Raw genomic sequence first — 27836 nt, 5'->3', positions numbered from 1 at the left:
TATATCCGCTAAAGGGAGACAATTTTTTTTATTGCAAAGTGCGACAATTTTATTAAAGAATGCGACAGGTTTTTACAAAGTGCAGCAGAACAAAACTTTCGATCGCTCTCCTTTCAGGAAGCTTACCCGATAGACGATTTTGGCTTGGACAGCGCAAAAGTAAACGAACTAACAAAAACATAGACAAAAAAAAACAAAAGCGAAAGCAATACGAGAATTATAAAAATTACCTTGAAACACCTCTCCCAATCCCTTTTTTCGGGCAAAAATTAAAGGGTCACTTTTTTTTTTCTGTAACAGGTCGAGAAGACCTCTTATAACAAGAGCGACACTTAATTCATTTCAACAGGGTGGTGGTAAGTAAATATATATGTAAGTAAGTCCTTTATTTTAAAACGACATTCATTAGAGCTGTGATACTTCTGGGGTCGTTTTAAAAGTTTTCACAATCTCGCCTGTTCCTGTTCGTAAGTCCAGCCAAGCCTTCATGGTCATCGGTCAGCGTAACTTTGGCTTATAAACACAGGCGTTTTGTTATACTTGTAAAACTTCCCCAAGAAGTCTATGACAGTTAGACGAAACGCGTCGGGGAATAAAGAAGCTTTGCAACTACTGTTTGCAGAAGTGCTGCTCACTATTTTATTCAAAAAATAATATTTAAAAAATAAAAAATAGCAAAAATATCTATCTATAAGGTGAAATTAGCTAAACGTCTTGAAAACTACAATATTTCGATCGTTTAACTTAGTTTATAGATGTTGTGTGAACGTCTAGAAGATGTTTTGCGATATTCTACAAATCGGGGGAATTCAAAGCAATTAGAAGATAGACCATTTGGCATTGCAATTGTCTTCAATTGCTAAAACATTATTTAACCTCCTCGCACTGTGAAACTGTTCTAATTCGTTTGGTCAAGAGAAATGAGGGAACAGAGAAAGGGACTATTGGTCCAAGCCTTAGGACAAATACTAATTTCACAAAAGCTACAGATAGTTTTCAGGCGGCTGTCTGTTTTTCGAAAATTTGTCTGGTCAGCTACGCTCTCCCACAGTTTGAATAAAAGCTTCATACTGTCAGACGCCCTGAATCTCCGTTCACCGTCCGTGTCCAGTTCCTGATTTCCAAACACACAGACACAAAACAATGCTTTTTTTCATTCCCAGCTATATGAGGATGGGCTGGAAACTGGATTCGTCATAAAAAGGTTCTTAGCACGCAGCACTTCATTTCAGAAGACGTCCCGAAAATATTTTATTGCATAAAGCTCAAAAGAAGCTTGAAAATCATGCTGCCTTGGGTCTTAAATTGCATTCTGCTAAATACCAGAATTTTTCTTTTTTTGGCAAAATATTTAGAAACTAGAGTAAAGGAGAACCTTCTCAAGAACGACACGAGTTTTAGCGTCAAGATCCTCAAATACTGATGACTCATCTCCCGCGCTATTTCTCTCCCACCCTTGGTTTTTATATCGACGAAACGTTGCTCAGCCCTCCTTCCCTTGTGGACAAAACGAGCTACAGCTCACGTCATTTGCTATTCCTGAAGATTTATGTCTCTGAGAAGCCACACAAGAAGCGACTTAATACATATGAAAATTTATTTTTAGTTTGTCCGTATTTACATATTTTTCTAAATCGTGTCGATGTGGATATTTCTGTTAATGTCATTCATTTTATAACTGATTTTCTAACTGAACGGGATGGTAGAGTGTTTAACATTCATAACGATAAGCTGGATCTGATACAAGCAAAGACAAATAAAATGCGTTTTTTTACATCTAAAATACTCAGGAGGCAAAAGGGCACATCTGAATTTTTTTCATTTTTAGCCAAACTATTTTCTTTACTACTTTAACGCGCGCTCAGTGGTAAAGGGCTAACTTTATCAAGTAGTTATCTCATTTCAGAAATATCGCAATAATCAGAAGGCGCCGGCTAACTTAACTGACACAACGAGACTGAACATCAATCTACCTTCATGAACTCTGTTATACTAAGTGACTGCGCATTACCACACATCAATTGAGACTTTTTTATCAAATTAAATATACAGCTACTCATTGAAAGACTGCAATTCAACTGCCCACATATCGCTGGCACCACTTGGATTAATTTGTGTGGATTTCTTTATAGAGTTTGCATGATCTGCAGTAGATGGAAAAATGGTGTTCACCTTCCTTTTAAATCGCTCTCTAATCTGTGGATTTTAATGAACATGCAACAAAATATCAGTTGCTGAGCACTCAAATCCTTATTTATGTCGATAATTATAATTCCTTTCATGTACATCCTCATTTTCTTTTCTTTTTTTATGTCCTTACCTGACTGTTTCGCACACAATGAAAGGCGAAAATTAAGAAACTCTAAAACAGAAAATCATTTCAATATCAAACTTAATATTTAGTTCCTGGTAAGCAGTGGCAGAGAGTCGTATGAGATATTTGACTCAGGGAATTTATTATTGCGTTTAGTTTCCTTATAAAAAGTTATTAAAAAGGGTATAGAAATGAGCTGGAACAAGTTTCATCTGAGGGAAAAGAGAAATATTATCTGACGGTTGTGAAAGGGCGTGGATTTAGAGAATAAGCAGTCTGAACATTCAAATACGAACACAGGAAACTGATGTTCGACAGTTTTACTCACATGCTTACCTGTGTAGAGTTAAAGATGGTTAAAATGTACGCGAAAGCTAGCTTTGTGCATTGGTAGCAAAAGACCAAATAGCCACGTAAAGCCCGACAGTGGAATCATCACCACGCATGTTTTTATGCCAAGTCTGAAGATGTATAAAATGTAGAATAGACGTTCATTTCCTTGACATGATTAGTGAACGTTTTAGATGAAGACGTACGCCTCATTGCTTATTAAAAGTTACCGGCATCTAATTTTCGCATTACTGAAAAATACGAATCGTACATATAGCTACTCAAAGCCAATTCAGTCCGAGGTAGAAAACTGGATCCTGGTATTCAAATACTTCATAGCTTCAGTTTATTATCTTACCTTCAGTAATTTCACAAATAAAGGTCCAGACGTAATCCTTGGAACGTACGAAAGAATAGTATGGTTCTTTTCCATGCGTGTTATACTAGCTACATCTCCATTTCCATTTGATTGGTTTTGTCCCTATTTGCAAATGGTAAGAGGTCTTCCCGTCACCTAGATCCACCTACCAGCCTTTTTTTCCAAACCAACCTGCCACCGAGTGGTACTGTTTTGATTAGTGTAATTTTTTAGTAAGCCTTTGATGAAATCCCACTCTTCTTCGGTTTCAACGGAAACTAGGGCGCCTTTCTGTTGTTCACAAGATGTTCTGGCCTCCTTCCATGTATTTTCTTCTTTCTCAAACACGTAGCAGGAACCTTCAGTACGGTTATGGTTTCTTTGGCTTTCTTAGAAAAGTGGAATTAAAAACAAGAACAAACACTTTTGACATGTTGAAAACTTCATATCAAAATCAATTAGAAATCTATTTATGTCTTCACAAATAAAGAGATGACTTCTGCTCAGAATATGTAGCCTAAAACTATCTCTGTTGTGGTTGTCGTTGTTTTTTATATCTGGGTTTATTCTTGTTTTGTTTTTTTTAGTGATTTTAACCTATAAGTGGTAGATTGGGGATCTCCAAGATAACTTTTTTTCGACGATCTTTGCTTTTTTGTTTGCCAACACTCACATACATCTGACTTTTGCATCAGTTGTGCTGTGACGTAAGGTCGTCTTTTACACGTCAGATTAATGAGCTATTCTTGGGATGTTCGATTTTGTTCCTCATTTTAATTTTATTTTCATTATTAGTTTGCTTCTTTGTTTTGATGGTTTTTGCTTTCTATCAGGTCAATGTTTTTTGAGGAGGAAATGTTAGAAATAAGCCAACTTTGCAGACTTACCAGCTCCTTTAAAACTCACTATCACGAGAACTACAGGAGAGAATGTTAAAAGATACATTTACCACGATAGTAGTAATATTACTCTTAATATGCTAAAGTAATTTTGTACGAATCACGGATAAAAGATCACCAGTTTGACCAGTTTGTGTGGCTAATTTAAAAATTTAGTTAGGGTGTGTTAAACTAAGACGTTTGAATTCATCTGAATCAAGGAAACGACGGAAACATTGAAAAATCGAAATATTTTCCCTTCAAGGGTTGGAATTAACTTTTTCTACTTTCTTTCATAAAGAAAATTTGCCTTCTGTTTACCGTAGGTGATGTTTCCTACTTTTGTCATTACTATTGTTACTATTTATTCTATTCTTCCTTTGACACTTAATATCGTTGCCAAAGCTGTTGCACAGACCGTCAAAACATAACAATCATGAATAACAATCATGAATAACAATTTAAAACCGAAAAATTGCTTTTCTATAGTTTAATTCTTATTTGACCAATGTTGCATTGAGACTAAAGTACCATTCCAAAAAAATCGTCACACACTTCTCCTATTCATTTATTCATTTACCAACTCATTTATCTTCCAAGATAAAAATAAGCAGACGTTCCTCAGGTGAATTTGTTAAATTATCAATAAGTCAAAACAGACCCTCTTAACTATTGCTTTTCTAGTTCATTTTGGCTGAGGCCGGGCTGTGGGATATTCTAATACTGAGATATCTTTACCAAATCAGTCGCTACCTGCCTAAAGGTTAACCAAGAAACGTAGCAAAGCTTGTACTCACTCGGGACACAACGTATAGACAGGGCTGTTAACATTTTACCAAATTAATTCTTATTCACCACCCAATTTTTCAGGTGTAAGACACGCATAAGTTACCAACGGCTCGTGACTTGGTTCGCAACCCTTGTGCTGCAAGTTTTTAGACGAATTTCAAACTCGTTTGCAGGAGGTACAAGTTAATAGACAAAACAAGACTCCATCGCTTTTTTTCTCTGACGTGAGTGTATTTAAACTGTATTTTTTTCCGTCATAAAAGGACCAATCAGATTGTTTTTACCAGGTGCAGAGTGCCGTTTTACGCAGTAACGACTTGGAAGAACACGATATGAAAAAGCTTGTAATAGTACGGCAGATTATTGTGAGTCACTAAAATAAGCTTTTATTTATTTTAAAAACTAATTCATGAGCTTCGCTTAAAACAGTATTTTTCTAATGAATTAGCAGAGTCACATTACAATTAACCGTTGGCTGTGAAATAGCAAAAAATATTAGCCGTCAGGCATAAAAAAATTGACCTATTTTAGCCATAAGTCGAACAAAAATGTTCAAATTAAAGATTTTTCTTTTTAACGAGATGGAAAAAAAACAGTTAAACGTATGCCATAAAATGGCCAAACTTCAACGGTTAGTCGCAAAAGCCATCTTGCCCACCGGATGTTAATGCATCTGTACACCTGCAGGAATGAAAACCATTATCATCTATTGATCAAGAAAGATGAAGCTACTCGTCGAAACTGAATTATCACTGACTTCGCCGGAGGGACTGATTCGGTAATATGTTCATGCAAGTATTCATTAAATTCTACCACACAATAACCTGACTCAAAAAACTTTTCTCCGTTTTAGTTCGATTACTTGATTTGCATTTCAAAGAGGTTAAACGTCAGACGCAACAGCTTTTTTATTAAGAAATGCGACAAGTGTTATCACAAAGCCCGACAATTATTAAAAAGTTCCACACTGAGAACTTCCAGGCGGTTTCATTAAAAGACGATCTTTTGGCTTCGGTGATGCAATAGAGAAAACTCGAGAATATAAAATTATTTTATAGGCTTGTATCCCAATCCCTTCTCCTGGGCAAAAAGAGGAAGGCTTTTTCGGAAAGAGTCGAGGGTAGCTTTCTTAATGTTTTAACATTTTAACATTTTTAACATTTTAACATGTTTTAACGAGTTTTTAATCACTCCTAGATGTAGCGTGGGTAAATAAAGTATTGTATTGTATTGGCACTATTTTATTGCCACAGGGAGGAGCTGAACGTCTAGAAAATGTTTTGTAACATTGTTTAAATGAGTCAAATGAAAGTCGTGGAAACAGTAGCTTAATACATACAGTAAAACGGCTGATGGATTATTAAACGACGAATTTTATTTTGCGCGAAGGAAACCATATTTGCAACTCCCAGGTGACATGTTGTCATAGCAACCTCGACAACCTCACGGGGTTGGTCACTAAGCTGTTGTGTTCCAAGAACACTTGATGGTATCAATGATGAAAGATGTTGTTCTTTAAGTCAAGACACAACTATCGGGAATAACAAAGACCACTTCATTTTCAAAACTGAATAATTGTCTCATTGCGGCTAATTGTCTTCAAATCGCTTAGCATTGTATCAAATATAGCATACCTTTATGAAGGAAGTCCAAATATATCTCTTCCGCTATTTCCATATATCTATTTACTTATTCATTTTGTTCCCTATTGATCATTCAGAAGTTCTCGAGTTTAATTCCCTTTGTAATAAAAAGCCAGAATAAAAGCCACTAACACGTCTCTTAGATTTTCAAGCCTAAATAGTGCGGGAATATGAAAGTGATTTACATCCAAATTGGACGAAATATTGCTCATACTTACTTTCACGATTTCTTTAGTTTTGTTATATCCTCTCTTGAGCTACTCAAGATAATCTAGCTCATACTTGGTTATTCTTTCAATTAGTAAGTAACAATATGTTAGAGGACATTTCCTTATTATTACAATTATCATCATTAATAGCTTTTCATGATCACTGTTTCTAGTATTACCTTCAATGTGGCAATGACCCTAAATAACTTGTAAAATTACAGGATACCTCAGTAATCTCGTGGGTAGTATTATGTAATAGTATGTAACATTATGTATTAAAACGCTTGAGAGTCCATAATTCCCGATATCAATTATGGGTTGCACGTGAGTGTGTGTGATTTTGGGGTCTAAAGCTCGTTAACGGCAATAACTAACATATTAAGATCGAAATTTAAGCGTATGTACTAAAACGACAAATTAAGAAAAATTTACAAGAATAATAAAAGCGAGGACTAAAACGTATAAAGTCTCTTTACCTTTTTTTTTTTCGCAGCGGCTTTGTTGCCAACGGTCGTTTTAACGCTGTTTTGGCGACCTTCTCTGCAACGCGTGCGGTGTCACCAGTCAACTGTATAATAGGAAAAATTATAAAATAGATCAAGGAAAAAAAAAAGGATAATAAAAACGAGGAATATATCGTATGAAGTCTCTATACCTTTCTTCCGTGGCCGCTTTGTCGCTTACGGTCCTTTTAATGCTGTTTTGGCAACTTTTTATGTAACGCGTGTGGTGATACCGGTGAACTGTGCATAAAAAACCTCAAGGCTGGAAACTTCAACCGGTCCCGGAGACCAACCGCCGCCTCTCGAAAGCCGATAAATTTCACAAAAGCCGACCGATCTCCCTAAAATTTCCACCCGCGAGAGCGCTTAGCTACTACCTACCCGTTCCAGTGGCAAAAGTTTCCAAATTCCGTTGCATCGATCCGAGAACCGCTCCGTTTTACCACTTATTCTGGCTAAATCGCTTTGTAGGTATACGTAATCCTTTTTCCCTTACTACGGGATTCGAATATTATAGTGCATCTGATCAAATAAAATTCCTCAAGGGTCCGTTTTGAGGCCAACGCTCTTCACTCTTTTCACGAAGATCTCCCGTCCTCTGTGTCTTCCGGATGCGTTTACATGTTTGCCGACGACACAACGGTTTACTGCATAAGCGACACAGAAGAAAAAAGGATTGCCCAGTTAAATTCTGCACTCCGTGAACTAAACGAGTGGTGCCTCACTAATAGGATTAACACCTCACCCGAGTAAAAGTAAGGCCATGCTAATCTCTAGAAGAAATGCCCCGGTTAACATCCCCCCGATCTTCATTGAAAACTCTACAATTGAATGGGTATCGAAATCACGATTACTGGGAATGACCGTCGATTAGAAACTAACCTGGACTCCGCATATGCTGGAACTTAAAAAAATCATTTGATAAAAAACTAGGATTACTTAAGAAGTCGAGATTTCTCCCTGGGACCGGTACCGTTCGTCAGAATCTCTATTCTAAGGTCATTTTGCCTTCAGTGACTTATGGTCCTATACTATGGGGATCTTGCAGCAATTCTGACTCATTTCAGTCCGATCCCTGGAAAGACTTCATTGTAGGGCTGTTAAACTTATTTTAAATTTTCCGATTGACACGGCATGGTGATGTCATACAACGGGCCCAATGGCCGACTCTGTCTATTTATTATAAATCAGACATTTTTATCTGTTTTCATCAAGCTTTCCACAATAGGCTACCTGCTATACTAATCGATCTGATTTTTAAGAAGCGGGCCACAAATTATTCAACTCGGGTTTGCACTTCCATAATTATTCCACGCTTCAACACGGGCTATTATAAGGACTCTGTCGCGTTTAGAGGCTCGGTCCTGTGGAATGCAGTAACTAACAATTGTAGTGCCCTGACTAAAAATATTCCATATGGTGACCTCAGGCTAAAGCTTAAATCTCTAGTTAATTTTATTGAATTCAGTTTTGAGATAACGTCCGCATCCACTTGTAATTTTAAAAAAGATGACTTTGCTCATATTTCAATTTATGTTTACAATTCCACATTCGTAAGCACCGCTGGTTTAAGTTTAGATGTCCTCTACGTACCCCTAGGTTTTAGTTTTTAGTACATTTAGTGATTAGTTCATTGCAAACGACCCCACAAGCTCATATAGATTTAATACTCGTCGTTTTCAAATAAAGGCTATCCATGTGTCTATCTATTTGAATCTCGAGGGGATCACGAGGAAAATTGTTAACTTTGCCCCATCGTCTAACAACACCGTTTGGGGAGTCGTGCGTGCAACTCGACCCGAGGCGCTTTAGCACCACACGCGTTACAAAGAAAGTCGCCAAAACAGCGTAAAACGATCGTTGACAATAAAGCGGCTAAGGAAAAAAGGTAAGGAGACCTCACAAGTTTTATTCCTTGCTCTACTTATCCTTCTATTTTTTTAATTAATTTTTTTATAATTTTTCCTTCTAACGGCCCACACATATGCTTAAAATTAGATCTTTTAAAATATGTTAGTTATCGCCGTTAATGAACTTTATTTAGACCTGAAAATCACACACAGAGCGCTTGGGCCGCCTGTGTTTATAGATGTACTAACTTATATACAAAACTTTACTTTATACGTGATAATAAAGCAAAACGTTCTTCCAAAATACCTTGTTGAAGCGTTTGGCATAAATTCCTACAAGATTGGGGTTTGTTTTAACAGCAAACCTATGTCACGCAGTCGTCGGAGACGAACTCAGTGACAGCTGCTAGACTTAAACAAATGGCACATTTTCCCTTCACTTAACGTGTATTCAGTATTTAACACATTTCACATTTCATGTGGAAAAGGGTTGGTTTACAAATTGATAAAGTCAAGAAGAACCTCTTTTCATGGCTGGCTTGTCAAAGTAGAGACAATGTTACCTGAGAGGGATTATACTACAGCATATATAAAGAAGCAACAGATATAAAGATTTAAATACCGTTTTTTATTTCATACACACTGAGATTTATATTATGAAGTAACTATCGTTCGTGTCCCTGATTAGACGAACGATGAATTTTCTCAGTAGTTCACTTCCAATCTTTGAAATGCATGTCAGTTTTTATGAATAAAAAACATCATACCATCGTTGCGATGCATCAAAAACTTCTCGTTCGCAACGTTTACTCGATCGTCTTTTTTGATGCATCGAAACTCGTCAATGGAAATCGTTCGTGTGCACTTTTCACGAAACAATCTCCATTTATCACCATCTTTATCCAGCAGTAGTGAAAGAGAAAGTCCTCATAGTTTGGTACTAGTCGATCGAACACCAAAATTCAAATCACCAAAAATTTTTCAAACATGAGTATGCTTTTCACCAATGGGAGGCATGACCCCTGCATTTCGCAGTTGATTTTCAAATTTGGATTAAGAATTTATTATAAAATATAGGTAGCCATGAAAATTAGTCAATCAAGATTTCTTTGGCATTACAATTGCTGCTACATTATTTTGCTTCCTCTCACGGCTAAACTCCTCTACTACTACTAATATGTGTGATCAACTCAAGAGAAAATGAGAGAAAATAGAAGGAGACTCCTGGTCCAAGTTTTTGGAAAATGATACTTTTACGAAGGCTTCTGAAAGTCTGCCAGGCGGCAGTTTCTATTCTGGAGGTCTGTCTGATCAACTTCGATCTCTTACAGTTTTGAGTTAAAGCGTTAGAATGTCTGCATGAAAAACACTAATGGAGAGCAGAATTGGAGAATTATCATCGTCATAATTGTTACCTCTACCATTATTATTATGATCATCATTATCATCATTATCATTATCTTTATTGTTATTAATATCAACATTGACAAGGATGATGTTTGATCGTTGGGTCTACTCCTCCTCTGATCATTTATACGAAGTTTATTACAAAGGGCGACAATTTACTATATAAGAAGGTGTAATGGTCAGTTATTTCCGACAAAGTGTGACAACTTTTTATTGAAAAGTGTGACAATTTTATTAGAGTGCGACTGGTTTTGACAAAGTGTAACAGAGCAAAATTTCTGAACGCTGTTCTCTAAGGAAGCTTTCCCATTAAACGATTTTGACTTAGGCGGCGCAAAAATAAACCAAAAAAGAAAACATAGACAAAAACACAAAAGCAATTCGAGAGTTTTGATGGTTACCTTAAAACAGTTCTCCCGATCCCTTTTTACGTGCAAAAATTAAAGGAAAACTTTTTTTTTCTGTAAAAGTAAGTGAGTAAATCCTTTATTTGAAATCGAGAGTCCCTGGAGCTGTAATACTTGTGGGTCGTTTATCGAGAACGTACGGATTGGCTACATTTCGTGAAAACTGCAATATTTCGAGCGTTTAACTTAGTTTATAGATGTTTTGTGAACGTCTGGAAGATGTTTTGTAACATTCTACAAATTAGTGAGATTCAAAGGAATTATAAAATAAACCATTTGGCATTTAATTGCCTTAAATTGCTGAAACATTATTTTACTCCATCGCACTGTTAAATTGTTCTAATGCGTTTGGTCAACAGAAACGAGGGGATAGAGAAGGAGACTCTTGGTCCAAGGCGTAGGACAAATGCTAATTGTACAAAAGTTACAAATAGTTTTCAGGCAGCTGTCTCTTTACCGGAAGTTTGTGTAGTCAGGATGGGCTGGACACTGGATTCATCATAAAATGTTTCTAAGCACGCAGCATTTCTTTCCAGAAGGCGGCCTGAAAACATTATATTGCGTGTAGCTCAAAAAAAACTTGAAAATAATGCTGCCTTGGGTCTTAAATTGCATTCTCCTCAATACTGGATTCTTTTATTTTTTGGCAAAATATGTATAAACTAAAATAAAGGAGAACCTTCTAAAGAACGACCCGAGTTTTATTTTAAAGATCCTCAAATACTGACTCATTTGCCGCGCTATTTCCCTCTCACCCTTGGTTTTTATATCGGCGAAAATTTGCTCAGCCCTTGACCCCTTGTGGACAAAACGAGCTAAAGCTCGCGTCATTTGCTATTCCTGAAGATTTATGTATCTGAGAAGCCACACAAGAGGGGACTTAATACATGTGGAAATTTATTTTGTTTGTCAATATTTACATATTTTTCTAAATGGTATCGATACGGATGTTTCTGTTAATTTAATGGATTTTATAAATGATTTTCTAACTGAACGGGATGGTAGAGTGTTTAACATTCATAACGATAAACTGGATCTGATACAAGTAAAGGCACAGAAAATGCATTTGTTTACATCTAAAATATTTAGAATTCAAAACGGCCCATCCAAAGTTTTATTTCTAGCCAGACTAGTTTCCTCACTGCTTTAACGTGCGCTCAATGGTAAAGGGCTAACATTATAGTCATCTCATTTCAGAAATATCGCAATAATCAGAACGACCCGGCTAACTGACACAACGAGACTGAACATCGATCTACTTTCATCAACTCCGTTATACTAAGTGACTTCGCATTACCACGCATCAATTGAGACTTTTTTTCTCAAATATACAGCTACTCATTGAACGATTGCAATTCAACTGCCCACACATCGCTGGCACCACTTGGATTAATTTGTGTGGATCTCTTTCTGGAGTTTCCTCGATCTGCAGTAGATGGAAAAATGGTGTTCATCTTCCTTTTAAATCGCTCTCTAATCTGTGGGTTTTCATGAACGGGCAACGATGTATCAGTTGCTGAGCACTCAAATCCTTATAAATGTCAAAAACTATAACTACTTCCATGTACATACTCCTTTTTTTTATGTCCTTACCTGGCTGTTTCGCACACAATGAAAGGCGAATATTAGGAAACCCTAAAACACAAAATTATTTCAAGATCAGACTTAATATTTAGATCCTGGTAAGCAGTATGAGATATTTGATGCAGGGAATTTATTATTGCGTTTAGTTTCCTTATAAAAGGTCACTAAAAACGGGTATAAAAATTAAATACAGCAAGTTTCATCTGATGGAAAAGAGAAATATTATCTGATGGTTGAGAAAGGGCGTGGTCTTAGAGAATAAGTAGTCTGAGCAATCAAAAAGGAGTACAGAAAACTGATGTTCCACAGTTTTACTCAAAAGCTCACCTGTGTAGAGTTAAAGATGGTGAAAATGTAAGCAAAAGCTTTGTGCATTGGTAACAAAAGACCAAATAGCCACGTAAAGCCCAACAGTGGAATCATCACCACGCGTGTTCTTATGCCAAGTCTGAAGAACAACAACAACAATGTATAAAATGTGGAATGGACGTTCATTTGCTTCACATGATTAGTTAACGTTTTCGATGCAGTCGTACGCCTCATTATTTATTATTAATTAGAGAGGAACCTAAGCAGATACCTCAGAACTGTCATTCTTTTACATCCCTTGAGTAGTCCCTTAAGAAACTGTGTATTCCTCATCTTGTTTTACCCCAACTCCATTCATTACAATTGTTTGGTAAAACGTTAAAGTTTTTATCCAACCTTATCTGCTGAATATGGTTGTATTCCCTCGTAGATTGTACAAGTGTGGTCATCTCCCTTATGACTCGGACGAGTATCAAAATGTTGAGCTGAAACAAGCAAGAAGTACATGTCAGATGTCGTAAAGTAAAGAATATGTTATCTATCTTAGTTATAAGTGAAAAAGAAAAATATGAATCCCCACAGGCAATTGCAACTCCAGTTTCCAGTTACTTGCTTCAAGAGAGATAAAGCAATTCTAGTTGTAAGCTAGGCAATTTCTTGGTTCAGAAATGACAAGTGTTCTATCATACTGCAAACATCAAAATACTGAAAACATCGTGTAAATGAAAAGAATTAGGAAGATTGCAAACTTTGAGTATAGTAGTCGAGCACAGGAAGGCATTCTTCGTTTCCTAAGAAAAAAAGGAAAGAGCAGCCTCCAACAGCAGTCAGTCCCGATATATAAGAGATAATAATTAGGAATCTATCAATCGACGCCTTACAGCTTCAATGAACACCACGAATGAAATGAATATCCAGACGAGATTGTTAGTGGAGGAGAGCCAGCAACTTGAAACGAGAAAGAATAAGAGAAAATAGAAATAAAATTTAAAGAAAATGCTTAACCCAGTCACGGTGTCAAAACACCTACAAAGCGAAATATAAATCAAAACACAACAAAAAATCGATTTAACTTAAAAAAGGGAAAAAGGAAAGACGGAGAAAGAGAAAAAACTAGCACATAGTGATTTTCTTACTATTTATCGCTGGTGTAACTATGAAGTCCACCTTTTCCAGCAGCAATACAAAATGAAATGGCGATCACGATGATGGGCAAACCTAAATAACGATGAGAGGAAGTTAACGGAACTCAAAATAATCAAGGTAGCAATGATCGACAACAAGTAAAATGAAAATACCCCATGACATGACGTGATACATGTGCATCTTTTCAGTGATGTTGTAAACTTTCACAACGAATAGGTATAGGTAAACTCCCTCCACCAGCATCCAAAAGAAAGCGGCCATCAAAAAATACTGCATGAGTACTGCTGCTGTAACACAGGCAGCCTGTAAGAGGAGAAATATGTTGTTATTCTTGTTTTTTTTTATAAATATATACTCCTTTCCACAGAATGTTTTAAGCCCTGAAAATGTATTGATTACATTAAAGCGTGGAAATGGAAATGCCACCAACCTTATTTTCTGTAGCATTTATACCGGCGAGAAAGATCATTTGTCCAGCTCCGAGGGAGACAGAAAGACTAAGTCGTATTTGAGACAGAGGCTGACGAACATCTCTATTGAAACGAACAAACAAACAAGATAGAGCAAAAACTGACAAAGCATTTTTTGACAACGTATGCCACTCATTTTATGTCATACCAGTTGATCCATTTTAATCGCTGTTGCTATCTATCTTTATTCTATTTTAAGGTCCTTTTCGACTATAATTACCATTTTATAATTTTTTTAATTTTCTTTTAATTTCTTTTCTAATTGTTTTTTTTTTTTTGATTTTCCTATTATTTTTTAATGAACTAGTCTGATATGAGCCCGAAATTTTTGAAGTTATGTAAATACTAGTTATTTAGTCTCATGTTTATAGTACTTACGTGAGGAAGGAATATAGAATAATTGTCAAAAGTAGCCCAATAATGGAGAGGCTTAGTCCCACATAGGTTGTAATTTCCAGAATAGTTTCGTCCTCCTCGGTGAGCTGCGTCATAAATGTGATAAAGAGCAGACAGAGATATGTTTATCAACCTAAAGTTGTATTTTAAAACAATGCTGAGTTGAAGTGAAAATCAATTTTTTACCTTTGAGTCGTTGTTGTAGTCGACTAACACAGCAAAGTGAGTCAAATGATTGCAGCTGCAAATAGTTTCTTCCGGGTTTCTTTCCGATGTAACTAGATCACATCCTTTTAATGAAAATCCGTCTGACATAGAACTGGAAGAGGATGAATGACTTCTTTAACTAATTCAATTGATTCAATGATTTCATATTCCACCCAATACGTCCATATTCTCAACATGAAAAAGACAATAATAATAATATAATGATAATAATATTCTTTAATTAATATAATTCTTTCTTCACCATAATCGCAAAAAGTTAGAACAAAAATTATGATAAAATGCTTGAAAGTCGAAAAAAATATGTTAAAATATCTAATGATAGTAATGATAATAACAGTCATAATAATAATCATAATAATAATCATAATAATAATAATAGAGCTTTATTCACACACGATACTTTGGCTTACATCGATCAGTTAGACCGTCAAAATATTGTCCACTCCGTTCGATTTTGGTGAAAAACCAATATTAATTTTTCCTTTTACGCGTAGATTTGAATTTTGATAGGTTGACTCTCAGACTCTGCGATGGGGTCTGGGAACCGTTTTGAAATAAATACGAAAATGACAATTACACCCTACCTTACGTAATAAAAAAAAAATAAAATAGGCAACGCATGAACAAGAAACAAACGCACAAAATTAAAGAGATCATAACTATCTATCTATCAGCCAAACAAAAAAAAACAAGGAAAGGTAACTCTAAAACACATAAAAACTGATCAAATTTTCTCAAGAAAGAGAAAAAAAGACAACTGAGAGTCACTGGCGTTTTGTAAACTTTGTCTCTAGTTACGGTACTTTATATCTTTCCATTGGGGAGTTTCTGACAATTGTTTCTTCGTTTTTTTCTGTTCGCGAGATCTCACTGGTCAGCAGACCTCTTCAAGACCTCTTCATGAACGGTATCATGATTCGCTTTCGGTAATTTCCCAACCAAAATAACATGAATATCATCTTCAGTTAGTTTGAGCTCGAGGAAAATTTAATTCCAGAGTAAAAAAAAATATATTCTAGTTTTTCACCTTTCTCTGCCACTCCAAAACGCGCATCTCTTCCTTCCTTCTTCCTGAAAAATTATTTCATCCTTATGAAAAAATTCAACTCAAAGAAGATCAGGTGATAGCAATTTACTTTTGCTGTTACCTCTAGGTTTCTGAACTTCAAGATTACATTTTGTCGCAATTTTTCTGGTTTTGGATCCATAGCGATGACCATTATCCTGGATCCTATATGCCTGTGAAGAAAATTGTACTCGAAAGTGAAGCAGATTGAGATAATTTAGCAACTTTGACAAAACAAATGGTGCACTTCAGTTGACTTCATTTCTGAAACACTAAATAAGTCAACGAATGACTTGTCGAGGATCTCGTAAAGGTTTTGTGACATCGACTTTATTGAGCGTGAAAATTTTTTCGTATATTGATGCGTGATAACAACAGCAAACGAGAAGTTACATAACCTTGTAATGCCTGTTCTTTTCTTTGTGGGCTGTTTCAACTGTAGTAACTGATGAAGATCCTTGTACACGCACCCAACAACAACTTGTCCTTAAAGGAGAGAAAAAATAACAAAAACTGCGAAAATCAAAGCACGCTGATTGTGTGATTTATTATTTATAATGGAAATATCATTACAACACGAACACAGCGAGAGATCAGAAGGTCATTGTACATCTAAAATTTTAAAAGGCTGTCGATACAAACCATAATCCACAAAATTTTCAGAAGAAACATTCATGCTTGCTTGCCATTCTTCCTTCCCTAAATGGAATCTGCTTGCGTTTCGGCGGTAGGCCTTTTTGATACTCAGAACTGACAGAAAAGAACAACGAATGACATGAAACAAAATTAATGAACCCGGGATAAAGTTGAAATGAACCATTTATGAGCAAGTAGGTTTCGGGGAAGGCTTTCACTGCATTTTGGTATTATTGCTCGAAGATTATGTACACGCTTTTCTTCGCAGCATCTTTCATTCGACGAATCCATTCTCTAAACAAAAAACAATGCATGTTGTAAACAATAGAAATTGGTCATTTCCTTTCGTTATATTTTCTTACCTTTAGTCAACCCTTTTTTCATTTGATTTATTTTTGCAAATATCCCAATTTCTCTCTCCCGTTATTACAGAAAAAGCAAATTACCAATAAAGGAATTTGTTGGTTCGATTTGATCCGACAGTGATGTTTTTCAATTAGCAGTTGCCATATTTATTAGCTCGTGTAGGTGATAGTTCATTCATTCAGAAAAGAACACCCTAGCTAGAGTTATGTTGACCCTAGCATTCAATATAACCTATCATCATCCAACTGTACCTCGTAGAGTACAAATAACGCTTTAGACGAGTACAAACATTTCGTGGTATTGTATTCCAGAGAACCGGTTAGACAGGTTTTCTCAGATCGCGCAAGCGACGAATTGGATTGAAGTTAGGAATAAACATGGCGGACAATTCAAATCCTTGTTCTCACGACGATGAATCGGAATGGCTGGCGAATATTGATCCAAGTTTTTTAGATAAATGGAAGGAAGAAAAGCAGCCAGACGACGATGAAATTCCACCATATACTGAGGAAAATAGAATCAGCGCCAATTCCGTTCTGCTTCGCATACTACTGTCTCGCACTCCCCTTAAATAGATATCCGCGAAACTCGCATGCACTGAAATAACAATAGATACATACATACATACTTTATTGCAACTCCCTACGAGGGTTTTTCAGTTTTTTTTTTTTTTTTTTTTACAGCTAAGGCTACATAGATATCGCACTAAAATAACTAGTTGAATAACCAAATAACAAAGTTAATAAATACGCGATAGAAAATTACTGAAATACATTTGGCGTGTTGGATAATAAATCTCTTATTAAACGTTTTGTTGTGTATGATCACTGAGTATTTTTACTCGTTGTTCGTATTTTGACTCACGTTACAGGCTCGTCAAAATATAGCAGTTATCTTAAAAATATGAAATTGATAATCATAAATCTTGATAGGTATCTGTGTTCCGACTCACCCATTTTCTTGCTATCGAATTTTTTTGAATGCTTTGTTCTGTCCAGGTGATATTTGCTATAATTTAAGGCAATTTCTTCGAAGATGACTGCCACTTTAAAGATGGATTCTCTCCTTCCTCCTACTTCTTCCATATCAAAGCGGCCGTCAACAAGTTTTGTGACGTTTTCGATACCGGTAATGAAGTCTTCAAAGATCCCCATAGCCTTCTGTAATTACATTAAAATTCATTTGAGAAGATGCAAAGCAGTTGTAACAAGCTTCAATCAAATTAATGATCCAAGTGCTCTGTGCCTAGCTGGCGAGTGATAGCTAAATTCGACAGTTAAAAACTTTATGGAGGTTTATCTGTTTACGCTAGCTTTGCACAAGCCTACCAGTGCGTCCAGCGTAGTATTATAGTAGAAGTAAGACACGAACAATGAACGAAATGTCTGCTCGTATAATATAAAAACCGTTAAATAAAATGCCCTATATCTCCACTATTATTTCGTTTTCCTGTATTTTAACCTCTAGATATCAAAGTACATCATGCGGTCTCATTTGAGCATTAGAAAAATTTTAAACAAATTTAAAAACCTAGTAAATACCCATGACAACGCAACTGATATCCACTAGTATTCAGAGCGTGCACCATCTAAAGATAATGGAGTAGGATGAAATTAACCTTGCATAATTTACCTTCCATTCCTTTTCGTAGAAGTGTGCCCTTAGGATCAAGTATCCAGTTATTTTCATGTCTTGATTTCATGTAATATTTCGTAACATCATTAACCTTCCCCTTTGAAACTTTGATTGCAACTAATCATTTACTCGTCATTGTCCTGCATGTCACCAATTATGTCACATGCATTTTGCATAATGATAAATAAGTCAATATCAAACTCAGATACCTGCAAAGAAGTATTTTTGGTGATGTCTATTCTGTAAAGTTTGGAAAGCGAATCATTTGCCTAGGATAAATAAATTGGCAATCATGTTTATGGAGCGCCATTGAAAATCGAAAAAAAGGAGAAGTGCAAGGACTACAATTTATTAAAACACGCACCAACTTTCGAATTGACGGCAATGAAGGTGATGATGCCGCTGTTGGTGGTATCTGTGACGACGAAGATGGCGACGGAGACTGCAACGGCGACGGCGACGGCGACGGCGTGTTAGGCTTTTGTGACAGTGATGGTGACGGCGACAGCGAGCATGATGATACCTTTCCTGAAAATGTTGAATTTAGAAAGTGCCATCAAGAGGGACTAAAGTATGATTTCTTGTAGCAAATTATTTTTTTTGCATTTGATTCCATGCGTTTTACAGATGATCCCTCGTATATTAGGAAAGTCAACAATCATACCGCCTACCTGTCTGCTTGCTTTATTAAATAAGTGAATGATAGGTTGATTTTTTTTCCGTAAACTTACTCTTTTTAATACACGGTTGCATGCTCAAATTGTGCTCCAGTCTAAAATAGTGAACACCGAAAACTGAGACAAGACTGAAATTAAAATAGTCTTCTAAGTTCTCAAAGGCACCCCTTTCGTTAGAACTTTTCGCTCCTAAAGGAAACACCACTCCGTTTTACACCAGCGCAAGTATAAACAATGACAATAAAACGATTTGACAAAAACAAATCGTTCTGAATTTTATTTCAAATTGCTTATTTAGTTAACACTTTGAACATGTCAGTGATAAACAACATTATTAGCTTTGTTTTTCTACTAACCGGTTTTTATTCCTCTGCAAGCTTGCGTACACCTTATGCGACTGCAATTCTGATTACAATGATCACCTTCACAATAGCAAGTGTGTTTGGTGGTACATTTCTGTTCGCGCTCTGTTATGTTACACATTGTAGCGTTGCAAGTCTGGTGATAGGTACTACCCACGGCCACGTGTGACTCGTCAGCACATTGTTGTACCAGTAGATTGAAAGTCTTAACACCCTTTTTTCTCGTAAAAAGTTCGCCGGAAGAGGACTCACAAGTACCAACAGTGCAGTTCATTTTGAAATTATAGGCGGAAAATGTAAAATTATGCACCCAGCTCTTGTTGCCATCTTCCAGTTTGCAAGGTTTTACGACGTGCTTGCAGCAGCTTTGCGAATAATTGTGTCCACTACCTGAAAAACGCGCAAAATGTTGTAAATGATACACAAAAGATCTAGAAGTTAAATATTAAACGTAGGAAAAGAACAAATTGATCCCTTAGCAGCAATATTTTGCAATAAAGCAATGATATAGTTAGAGTTAACGGCAGCTACTTTTTGCATTACTGAAATATACGTATCGCAGATAGTAACTCACCCATAGCTACTCAAAGCCAATTCATGTCCGAAGCAGAAACTTGATCCTAGCAGTAAATAACTCCATAGTTTCCGTTTATTGTCTTACCTTTGGTAATTTCACAAATAGAAGGTCTAGACCTATTCCTTGGAACGTCAGTAAGAATGGCCTTGTCCTTTGATTTCGATCTTATTGCAGCTACATCTCCTTTTCCATTTGGCTGTTTTTTTCCCCATTTGCAAATGGTAAGAGGTATTCCAGCCAGCCAGGTCCAGCTCCCGGCCTTTTTTTCTAAACCAACCTGCCACCAAGTCGTCGCATTTGGCTTATTGTAATACTCAATTACGCTTTTGATGAAATCCCACTCTTCTTCGGTTTCAATGGAAACTAGGTCGCCTCCCTGTTTATGACATAATGTTCTGGACTGATTCCACGTATTTTTCTTTTTCGTAAACACGTAGTAGGAATCTCCAGAACAGTTTTTTTGGCATTCTGAGAAAAAATAGAGAATAAAACAAGGACACACCTTTTCCACATATTTCAATTATATATCAAAATCAGTGAGATATAACCAAACAAATGTAACAAAACTTCTATTTGTAGGCTCTATTTTTGGTAGGATGATGCACTGCCCCTTTCAAAAAGAAAGAAATGGCTTCTGCAAATAATATAGAACCTAAAACGTTCGTTCTCGTTTTGTCATTCCCGTTGTTTTGTTTTTGCCTTGTTTTGTTTTTGTTTTGCTTTTTCTAGTTGTTTTACCTTAAAAGGGGTAGTTTGGGGATCTGACTGATGGCTGTCTTCGTATGATCTTTGTTGCTTTGTTTGCCAACCCAGCTATATCGGACTTTCGCATCAATTTTGGAAGCCTTCTTCCACTCGCCACATTAAGCCATTTGTCGGGTGTTCGATTTGTTTGTTCCTTTGCTTCTTCGTCTTGTTTTCTAATAAGTCTATTTTTTCTGGGTGGGGGGGGGGGGGATGCTACAAACAAGCTACCTTTGAAGTTTCGCAGTCTTACCTCCTACTTCCGAGCTCACTATCACAAGAGCTACAGGGGAGAATATCAAGATATACATTAACCATCGTGATAGTAATATTACATTTAATGTGGTAATGTAAATTTTGTACGAATTACGGATTTAAAGATTACCAGCTTTACCAGTCTGTGCGGCAGTTATTGAAACTCTATGGAAATCATTGAAAACACTACATATATGTTCCCTTTATGGGTTGGATATAATTCTTTTTCTTTTTTCGCTAGGAGGTGGTGTTTGTTTAGAGAACAATTGCAAATACTCCACCAATCGATTTTATGAAGAAAACTTGCTTTCTGTTTACCGTGGGTAATGTTTTTCTTTTTTTTTTAATCATTACTGATGTTATTATTCATTCTATTTTTCCTTGATCCATAATATTGCTGCGCAAAGCTATTACACAGACTGTCAACACAAAACAATCATGAATAGCAATTTAAACCCAAAAATTGCGTCACTATGGTTTACCAATTTACAACGAATTTTACATCGTATCGAAACTACAGTGCCACTCTAAAAACAAAAACGTGACACACTTCTCTAAAAGTTTTATTTATTTATTCACTTACCAATTCGTTTATGTTTCATGAAAAAACTTAGCAGACGTTTCTCAAGTTAATTTGTTATCAGTAAGCTAAAAGGGACCCTCTTAGCTATTGCATTTCTTGTTCAAATCGGCTGAGGCCGAGCTCTGGGATATTCTAATACCGAGATATATCTTTACCTAATGAGTCGCTACCTGCCTAAAGCCTAACCAAGATATGTAGCAAAGGTTGTACTTACTCAGAACACAACATATAGGCAAGGCTGTGAGCATTTTACCAGAGTAATTCTCATCCATCACCCAATTTCTTAGGTTTAGAACTAGCGTAAGTTACCGACAGTTCGTAACTTGGTTCGCAACCCTTATGTGGCAAATATTTCAGCGAATTTCAAACACATTTGCAGGAAGTACAAGTTAATGGACATAACAACACTCCATCACTTTTTTTCTGACGTGAATGTATTTAAACTGTATTTTCCGTCATAAACGGACCAATGAGACTGTTTTCACCAGGTGCAGAGTGCTGTTTTAAGTAATGACGACTAGAATAAACACAATATGAAAAAGCTTGTAATAGCACTGCAGATTATGGTGAGTCAATCAAATAGGCTTTTATTAATATTTCTTTTAAAAACGAGCTCATGAACCTCGATTGAAATAATATTTGCCTAATGAATTAGTAGGGTCTCCGTAGGATTAACCGTTGGCTGTGAAATAGCGAACAAAAATTAGCCGTCAGCCGTAAAAAATTGACTTGTTTTAGCCATAAGTCGAATAAAAATGTTCAACCTAAAGATTTTTCATTTTAACGAGACGAAAAGAAATCCGTTAAACGTATGCCGAAAAACGGCCAAATTTCAACGGTTAGTCGCATAAGCCATCACACAATTAAGACCCGCAAAAAGCATCCTGCCCTTCGGAAGTTAATGCGAGTGTTCCATCTGTTCATCTGCACGAATGAAAATAATTACCATCTTCCCATCGAAAAGATGAAGCTATTCGTTGAAATCGATATATCATTAACTTCGCCGGGTGGACCGATTCGGTAAAACGTTCATAAATGTATGCATAAAATTCTACCACAGAATTCCCCAAGTCAAAAGACATTTTCTCCGGTTTAGTTAGATCACTCGGTTTGCATTTGAACGAGGTTAACCATCAAATGCAACAGCTTTTTTAATTATAAAATGCGACAGAGCTTTCGGGTGGTTTTATCGATAAACGATTCCTTGGCTTGTGGTGACGCAATAGAGAAAATTGGAGAACATAAAACTATTTTATACGTTTGTATCCCAATCCCTTTTTCTGGGAAAAAAGAGGAAGGCTTTACTACCACAGGGAGGAGCTGAACGTCTAGAAATTTTTTTTTGACGTTTGTTGTGCGACATGCGTTATTACAAAGCGTGATGATTATTACAAAGCTCGCCAGAACTTTCAGGCGGTTTTATCATTAATTAAACGAGTTTTTGGCTTTCCGTGATGCAATAGAGAAAATTCGAGAATATAAAACTAATTAATAAGTTTGTTTGCAAGTCCCTTTTCCTTTGCAAAGAAAGGAAGGCTTTTTCGGCAAGAGGGCGCAGGTAGCATTCTAACAGGAGTGGCACTATTTTATCCCCACAGGAAGGAGCTGAACGTCTAGAAAATGTCTTGTAACATTGTTTATATGAGTCGAATGAAAGTCAGGGAAACAGTAGCTTAATACAGGGAAACGGCTGAAGCGTTATCGAACGAGGAAATTTTTCTTGCGCGGAGGAAAGCATATTTACATTTCTCAGGTGACATGTGTCATAGTAACCTCGACAACCTCACAGGGTTGGTAACTAAGCTGTTGTGTTCCAAGAACCCTCGATGGTATCAACGATGAAAGATGTTGTTATTTAAGTCGAGACACAACTATCGGGAATAACAAAGACCACTTCATTGGCAAAACCGAATAATAGAGGTTTCCCGCTGACGTCACGTATCCCGTAGCAACCATGTTGGCCGCCATATTGAAGGTCAGGTCTTCCAATGTTGACAAGCGATTCTGATCATGTCTGCGAAAAAAACTTACTTTTCAACGCTCAATCCGCTCGATGAAGAGAAATATTTTCAAAAAATAGCTTGTATAGACAACATTGATCCGTTTGAGATCGCAAATAAGGAATGGTCGTCAAATGTTAGCGATTTTCTACCAATAACTTACGTGGACCTCGTGAACTATCTAGTCCTAAACGTAACTATGTATACTTTGGAGCAATTCAAGGCGCATAAAAGCCTTGAAGCCTACAACCAGTTCGTGTCCTGGGTGGATAATGGAGATAAAAGTGAAAACATTTAAAGATAAGAAGCTGACAGCTATATCTATCAGCTTCTTTTAGGGTAAGTTTTGTAATTTTTCAATGTTAATTCGACCATCTCTCATGCACTGCATTGACCATCTAGTACTGATTTCATGTTTTCTTTTCACAGTTTAAGTTGCTAAAACTTTAACAAATACCTTATACGTTAGTTTTGACTGTTTAAGCTTTTTTTTTACTTTTTTTTTTTTCTGATATTTATTTATTGTTTTTTGTAGGTTATGCATTCACAGCGTGTAAGAAATACCTCTCTCACGTCCTGGGTCATTGCACTTGATTCTGGTACTATTGAATCAGCACACTGTAATTCCATGTCTGGCATTGGTGAAACATGCAGTCATGTTGGAGCATTGCTGTTCGCCATTGAATGCTACGTTCGCCACAGAGAGACAAGGACACTAACACAAGAAAAAGCCTACTGGATTGTGCCACCCACTAGAGATATCAGCTACGTCTCATTGCAGCTAATTGTTTTCAAATCGCTTGACATTCTAGAGCACGTTGAAATATATCTCGCTTCCGTTATTTCCAGATATCTATTTACTTATTCATTTCGTTCACTATTGATTATTCAGAAGTTTTTCGAGTTTGATTTCCTTTGTAATTAAAAACCTGAGAAATAGCCACTAAAATATCTCTTAGAAATTCAAGCCAAAACAGTGGGAGAATTCGAAAGTGATCCATATCCAAATTAGACGAAATCTTGCTCATACTTACCCACAATATCTTTACTTTTGTTGCATCCTATTTTGAGCTACTCGCGACGATGCAGCTCATACTTTATTACTCTATCAATTGGTAAGTAACTATATAAAAAAAATAAACTTTAATAGCTAACACAATTACTGGTAACCCAGTAGTTGACATTGTGGGCTATGAAACAAATAATTCAAATTGAACATAACATTATTAAGAATCCTAACTGGCCGAAGGCAAACCAGTTGACTATTTACAAGTATGGGCGAGGATTTGAGCTCGGAGCTACCGTGAAACAAATCCAGGTAGTGGTCAGAGCGCGACTCGAACCCGGGAGCGGCGGACTGCGAGTCCGACACGCTGACAACTCGACCCCACTGCCTTCTATATGCTAGGGGACATTTTCTTTTTATTACAATTATCACCATTAATAGCTTTTCACTAAGTTTCTAGCTTTACCTTCGATGTGGCAATGACCTTAAATGACCTGTCACAACAGGATACCTCAATCCTCTCGTAGGTAGTATTATGCAGTATTATGCAATATTATGCAATATTATGTAATATTATGTAATGTTATGTATTGAAACGCCGAAGAGTTCGTAATTCCCGACGACATATTTCTGTAAATTCTGTAGATCTCAAATATTTCTACCAAATACGGGTTGCACTTAGGTGTAATGTATAGGTGTACTTATGAACAAAACTTTGATGTAGGGCCTATCCGCACTTCCGAAAAAAATGTTTATTTAATCAAATTATCTTTCATCACCAACACTTTACAAGTAGGGATGGTCTGTCGCAACTTGATAAATTTTGCTCGAAGTGTAAATTTCTCAAACGTACCGCCGACAAGATTTGTCCCGTATTTAAACTTGGCAAAATCGACTAAAAAAATAATAAACAAAACCGTGACAAACTCCCAGGCGGCAATCTGTTTTCCGGAGGTCTGTCTAGTCAACCTCGATATCTTACAGTTTTGAGTTAAAGCATTATAATGTCTGACGCTCCGAGAATCTCCTTCTATGTCTCCTCATTTTCTCTTGGTCAGGTGACATATGTTCGGTTCGCTCTACTGTTATGTTATAGTCACCTGATCCCGACCAATCGAATTGTTGCAAAATGCACTCGGTTGATTGTTTCCAGCATTGAACATCCACTCTCACCCCCACAGGAATAAGGATTCTTTTTGCTATTGCCTCCCCTAGAGTATCTTCTTCCTCCACCTCTTCCACAGAATCTACAAGCGGTGCCGTTGTAACAGGTTTGGGCACACGCTCCCCCCTGTAGAATCCCGTTACCTTTCTCTCCACACATTCCCATGGTTCCAATAAAGGGCCTCCTAAATTTTTTAACTGGAGTGAAATCTCTCCACCTCCCCCTGAACGTTGATCACAATGTTACCCCGTGTAACCAGGTGGACATACACACTTGAACCCCTTGTTTGTGAATCCAACCAAGCCAGTTCCATTGTTATGGCACATGTTGAAGCAGCACTTGTTCTGGTAAAAAATCCAATCAAAACAGCTTCTATTTTTTATCGCTCTTGGGATATCAATTTTCACAGTAAAACATGTCAATTATTATGAGTTGCTTAAGGTTCTTTGCAACATATTTTTCAAGTGTTCTAATGAACTCCTAAAACATCCCTTGGGAGCTATTGCACTGCTAAGTCGAATGGAAGGTCATTCCATTGCTAGGATTAATCTCTCCAAACTCTTTCATTTTACGCTTGGACAATCGCCCAAATCGATCAACTAAAAAACTCGGGGAAGAGCGAAAATTTCCACAAGGGCACACGAGTCATCTGTCAACAACTGAATAAAAACATGAAAATCCTTTTTCTTACCTCAGTCCCCCTATACATAAGTCCTGCCATTAGTTTCAACTAAATCCTGTGGGTGTTTTGCATGGTCTGACTCACTCAGCTGACATAAAAATTTATCGCTTCCTTCTGGTGCCATATTGATCGATTTACATCTGTCCTCCATAGTACACCGATTTCTACAGTGACTATATATTTGTATTCCGACGCCCAAACAATGGCTTTTTAAGGCATGACCCACAAATGCATATCCATCTTTTTGTTGCAGAAACTTGAGTCGTCGACATTCCTTTTTTTTAGGACAAAATAATGCAACTTTGAAGCTTATACACAGCGACAAACATATCATTTTGTTTGCCTCCCCAGGAGAGCAAGAAATTCCACGGCGTCCATCATTTCAACGACCGAACGCAGTTACTTAAAAAAAAGAATCTTCAAAGGTCAAAAGCACCAGGATGAATTTCCAGAAGTCCAACATTGACGATTTTTTTTTCATCAGTCCACAGCATACTCTAGTTAAATGAAGAAAGCCTTCAGATACTTCTAATGAATTTTTGATAACGAATTCTGAGCACTTTCATTATTATTTAACATTTAGCCTCATCGAACGAAACAGTATTTGGCTCCTTCTGTGAATTATTAATGACACATTGTGTCGCGTTCCCGACACCTCAGACACGTGGCGTTGGGCACCGGAGTTCGCCAGTATAACCACAGTGATGAACTTTAGACAAGTAGCAGCATTAAACTCTTTATTTACTTAAGCTGGTAGGTTTTGTACAGCACAGGCGGTGAAAGCTATGGAACGGATACATGAAGGTTCGATATAAGGAAAACCGAAAGGCTACGAATAAACTAATAGGGCGAAACTAGAAATAATAGAAATGAGGAATATTGCAAACGTAACTTACATCCGACCTTAACTTCCGGGTAGAGAACTCCTAAACTCCGTTTGGCTCCGAAATGGTTTCGCTACAAAGACTCCTCGCAACTGAACTAAGTGCTAATAGAATACGAATTTAGTTCTTACACTTTGACGTAAGGGAAATAGAAATGAACAATGCTTTATGTAGCTAGCTTCGAGCGGATATTCGCTAGTCATGGAATAGAAATCAAACAAAGCGCGCTAACAAATTTAATAGACATTAATTGAAAGTTTCTTCGTGTCTTTGTGCTAAAAAGGGAAGAGTTACATAAATAAAATATTAGAGTTCATATCCGTAAACGTGACACATTGATTAAAAACTTCTTAATTACACGCAGTACTTAAAGGAAG

At 36.7% G+C, this 27836-nt stretch overlaps 1 protein-coding gene across 6 annotated transcripts; it reads right to left on the bottom strand.

The window, feature by feature from the left end:
* Positions 1 to 791: 791 nt before the first annotated feature.
* Positions 792 to 22156, bottom strand: LOC111345020 (uncharacterized). Of its 6 annotated transcripts, none has more exons than XR_015996717.1 (24): positions 21937 to 22156; positions 21138 to 21167; positions 20225 to 20608; positions 19558 to 19953; positions 18889 to 19052; positions 18734 to 18793; positions 17842 to 18049; positions 16530 to 16637; positions 16286 to 16373; positions 15970 to 16060; positions 15849 to 15892; positions 14780 to 14912; positions 14576 to 14679; positions 14158 to 14260; positions 13880 to 14030; positions 13718 to 13799; positions 13463 to 13529; positions 12978 to 13066; positions 12600 to 12720; positions 12282 to 12323; positions 3890 to 3919; positions 3003 to 3391; positions 2651 to 2775; positions 792 to 2196 (listed from the first exon to the last, which is right to left on the bottom strand). XR_015996717.1 is itself a non-coding variant. In XM_088748989.1 (21 exons), exons 1-21 carry the CDS (start codon positions 21992 to 21994, stop codon positions 11992 to 11994), a joined length of 2646 nt encoding a protein of 881 aa, XP_088605115.1. In that variant the 5' UTR covers positions 21995 to 22154; the 3' UTR covers positions 11569 to 11991. The 6 variants fall into 6 exon arrangements, 3 of the variants coding, with proteins under 3 accessions (XP_088605115.1, XP_088605114.1, XP_088605116.1); XR_015996718.1 differs by having other exon boundaries at positions 3003 to 3387; XR_015996719.1 differs by lacking the exon at positions 2651 to 2775 and having other exon boundaries at positions 793 to 2196.
* Positions 22157 to 27836: the final 5680 nt, after the last annotated feature.

Source organism: Stylophora pistillata, chromosome 2 (assembly GCF_964205215.1).
Source record: "Stylophora pistillata chromosome 2, jaStyPist1.2, whole genome shotgun sequence".
Classification (NCBI taxonomy): domain Eukaryota; kingdom Metazoa; phylum Cnidaria; class Anthozoa; order Scleractinia; family Pocilloporidae; genus Stylophora; species Stylophora pistillata.
Note: the sequence above shows the minus strand (reverse complement) of the source record. Positions and strands in the feature narration are given on the sequence as shown.